The 4,188-nt window shown below is 39.2% G+C and overlaps 1 protein-coding gene across 1 annotated transcript in view; it reads right to left on the bottom strand.

Moving 5' to 3' along the window:
* The window catches only part of COBLL1 (cordon-bleu WH2 repeat protein like 1), an 80,851-nt gene that overhangs the window by 46,239 nt on the left and 30,424 nt on the right, over positions 1 to 4,188 (bottom strand). The window contains exons 5-6 of the mRNA XM_019522717.1: positions 1,719 to 1,816; positions 1,369 to 1,608 (exon numbers count right to left, since the gene is read on the bottom strand). Coding sequence (XP_019378262.1) covers positions 1,369 to 1,608; positions 1,719 to 1,816 — 338 coding nt within the window. The remainder of the gene's footprint in view (positions 1 to 1,368; positions 1,609 to 1,718; positions 1,817 to 4,188) is intronic.

Below are 4,188 nucleotides of genomic sequence, written 5' to 3' on the forward strand. Positions count from 1 at the left end.
AAAAAAAAAAAAAAAGACAAGAATAAATTCTCAGACATGTTTTGTGGCCATTACAAAATAAAAGAACAAACAAAAATCCCAAACTTTGTTTTTTCAAGTGACAAAGATTCTCTGGACACAAGAAACCATTCAAAACTTCTGTTAAACAGTGCTCTCTTGTGGTTGTCCGTGACAACAGAAATGAAAAATAATATGTAAAGGATAAGACAAATGGTTCAAGAATTTTTGTTTAAGCCCACCGTCCAACAAATTTCTCAAGCTTATTTTTCATTTAGTACTGCATTTCATCTTCCTAGCATGCCAGTTATATAATTTATTAAAAAATGTTTATAAATTCCAGATTCAAGGCAGATTATGAAATACACATTTGCTGCATTTCAAATGTACAATGACACATTTTAGCCTTGATTGTCAACTAGAATTCACAACTGGTGCAGCCTGTGTTTTACCAAGACACCACTCAATGCATTAGTCATCTCCAAATAATTTTTTTTAACAAGTTTAGTGTACACACAGATGTACAGATAATTTTGACCTGATATCCTCTCATTACTTTATGCATTACTCTACAAGAAGACCCTTTTACGATAAGACTTCAGTTTGACATCCTTGTGTTTCCAGAAAGTTAAATTTGTTTCAAGATTCTCACTTGTGTCTATTAAAAACACAAAGATCAGAAGGCTGTTTAGAAAAACATTTTTTCCAGCAACAGATTAAACTGCATTTATTATAAAAGGGCTAAGTAAAGCAATTTACTAATGGCATGAAATGTCAAAAGCCTGTCCAGTCACTAGACATATTAATGTAAGCCATTACACTCCCCCATTTAAATCAAGTTCATAAGCTATTAAGCCAGTAGAACAAACTGAGACCAGAACTTTGATTTAGACCTTAAATGTCTTAAAATGCAACACATTTGTTACAGAAGAGTGGCCATTTTTAAAGTTTATGAAACTAGATGCATGGTCAAAGACAGTGGAAGATCTATGCAAACTAGCTATTATAATTTATAAATTATAAATATTTACTTATTTAAAAAAAGGAACTTCTGAACTTGTATCCTAAATGTATTACTACAATGTTTTTGAAAGTACATCAGTTGTGATACATACCTTAAAATTAAACTGAATCGTGTGTGTGTGTGTGTGTGTGTGTGTGTGTGTGTCATCTGCAGTCCCTCAGTATGAAGATGACTTTTTCCAGTAGATATGGAAATCAATGTATACACATATAACTCAACATATACACTTAGTCTAAAGTATTTCATTAAAGCACTGGACTTATTTATAAGGAGGAGGCAACTATTTCTGTTCTAGTGCATCAAATCAGGGAAACCCACCAGGGTAAAAGTGAAAAGATTTAACTAACCTGATCACTTTCATCAACGCTGCTAGATTTCATAATAGAAAATGTTGGTCTGCCCTGGATGTGTGCAAGATCCTGTGGGACACTTTGAGAAGTAGGCATTGGTGGTAAGGGTGCTCTTCTCTTCTTCGGCATTTCAGATGGCAATGTGTTTGAATCATACTGCTTGACAACAGTGCTAGATCGTGTGATAAAAGCAGGTCTCTGTTTGCTCATCAGTGGAGTTGCTGGGGCACTGGCAGTCTAGGTAGAGGAAACACATGTACACTGTGAATTTACAAATCAAAATGTTGATTATTCTGAGACTATATTTAGAAATCTTGCTCCTGTAGATAAAGAAAATGGCAACTTACTTGTTCACGTTTCTTCTTGCTTCGCTGAAAAAAGCTAAAAAATCCTTTATTTTCTTTCTCTTTCAACATATCTAGGTTTGGAGATATTTGGCAGGAATCTAAAATGAAAAATATTTGTAGCTATTAAATTACACAGATTATTTCTTTCTGCATTCTTATTATATTTTTTCCTAGCAGCTTCTTGAAAAGATATACCAAACATACCTTAAATCGTCTAAGTAGCTATTCCAAAAGTATAATATGAATAGACGTCTTGACATTTTTCTGTTTTTTCCCCATTAAGCCACTATAAACAAAGTCTAAAAGCCTATTCTCACATTATATGGAAAGTGCTCCATGTTAGCAATAAGCTAAAATAGGCTTGAAAATGTTGGGGAAGATTTTTGTTGTCCATCAGAATTTCTAGGCTTACACATATATTGCCGATATTCAAGCTCCTGGAAGAAAAAAATTGCTGTATGTATGATACTTGTAAGCCAACATACCATTTTTAATTAATTGCTGACAGATATGAAAACGTGGCACTATGGTAACCTTCCAATTTCTCAACATGGAGAGGACACCAAATTTACTATGAGTCACTGGAAAAACGCACCAAATAACTTTCGACAACTGAAGACAGTGGCTGCCACTCATATCCCATGGAAAAATGCCATGTTTTAAAAATCACAAACTTTGACAACCACATGGAGTACTTACAAGCTAAGGTGACGGGCATCCGGTTTTTGGTAATCTATCAGGGGAAAGAGAATGAATAGCTCTTTCATTCTAAAGTTCTTTTCATTTTTGACAAAGATCTCTCCCTGAAATTCATCTGCTCTCTTAACTTTCAAACGCGCCACAATAACTTCAGTCTTCACAATGAGACTATGAAAAGCTACTATTTGGAGGATCAGTGCTGTAATATGTACAGTATATATTGTACTTACTCCCAAGCTGTGGGGGGAGTAGTAGGTACACTGGAGGGCAGAGCTAGGATTCAGAGACCTAACAAGATTGGACCAAAAGAAAATCTCATAAGGACAAGTGCAAAGTCCTGCACTTGGGACAGAACAATCCCACACGCTGGTACAGGCTGGGGGCTGACTAGCTAAGCAGCAGAAAAGGACCTGGGGATTACACTGGACAATAAGCTAAATGAGCCAACACTGTGCTCTTGCTGCCAAGAAGGCTAACAACATACTGGGCTGCATTAGTAACAGCATTACCAGCAGATAGAGGGGAATAATTATTCCCCTGGTGAGGCTGCATCTGGAGTACTGCCTCCAGTTTTGGGCTCCCACTACAGAAAGGTTGTGGAAAAATTAGAAAGAATCCAGTGGAAGGCAACAGAAATGGTGAGGGGGCTCCAGCACACGACTTCTGAGGAGGGACTAAGGGATCTGGGCTCATTTAGCTTGGAGAAGAGAAGACTGAGAAGCGATTTAATAGCAGCCTTCAACTACATGAAAGGTTACAAAGAGGATGGAGCTAGACTGTTCTCAGTGGCAGCAGATGACAGCACTAAGGAACAATGGTCTCAGGTTGCAGCAAGGAAAGTTTAAGTTAGATATTGGGGAAAAAAATTCTCACTAGGAGGGCAATAAAGTACACAAGCAGGTTACCTAGAAAGGCTGAGGAATCTCCATGCTCGAAGGTTTTTAAAACCCTTCTGAGGTCCAGTCCAACCCAAATTTTTTTTTTTTATGATTCTATAAATCCAAGAGGTTCTCCCCCTCTCCCCCTCCACTAGCCCCAAATCAACATGAGGAAATCCTCATCTTGGTTTTGAGTACAAGGCAGGAGCCAGGCAGCTGCTATGGCTCTGGCACAACCTGGGCTTGGGGTCAGAGTCAGGGCCACAGCCTCTGCTTCCCCATTGCCTCTGCCCCCTGTCCCCCTCCCACTGCAATGCACTGCCGCCCCCCACCCCCAATCCCCAGCTCCAGTCCTGTTCTGGCCCAGGCACAGGACACATGGTGTCTCAAGCCCCTGCCAGGCCCTAGCAATAGCACCAGCAGCAGTGGTGGCAACTCTCATCCTGGCCCTTGCCCCACAGCTGCTGTTGCCACAGCACTGGTCAGGGGTTGGAGTCAGCATGTCTCCATGCCTCTGGCCAGAGCCACAACTGATGGTAAGCAGCAGCAGGGGAAGAAGATTGCTGAGGGCAGCTTGTGATGGGGGCAGGCTGCAGGGGGCAAGTTGTGGGTTCAGGTGGTTTGACTCTTCCCCACTACCTGCCTCCCCCACTCCTTTTATCTGTTATATATTCAATTAAAAGAAAAAAAGATCTTATTTGAGAGCCCCACATTAAGTTATGATCATCAGAAAACTGCTGTTTGGCCAAAAGTTTATAAAGCATTTGTTACCTAAAATAGTTTACAAGGCTTACTGATAGACTCTATGAGATAACTGTGTAGCTAAGAGCTTTTCATTGTATTGCTTTCATTTTTTCTTTCTTTTTTTTTTTTTTTTTTTTTAAAAAAAAAGG

Source organism: Gavialis gangeticus, unplaced genomic scaffold (assembly GCF_001723915.1).
Source record: "Gavialis gangeticus isolate Ggan-Ray unplaced genomic scaffold, GavGan_comp1, whole genome shotgun sequence".
NCBI lineage: Eukaryota > Metazoa > Chordata > Crocodylia > Gavialidae > Gavialis > Gavialis gangeticus.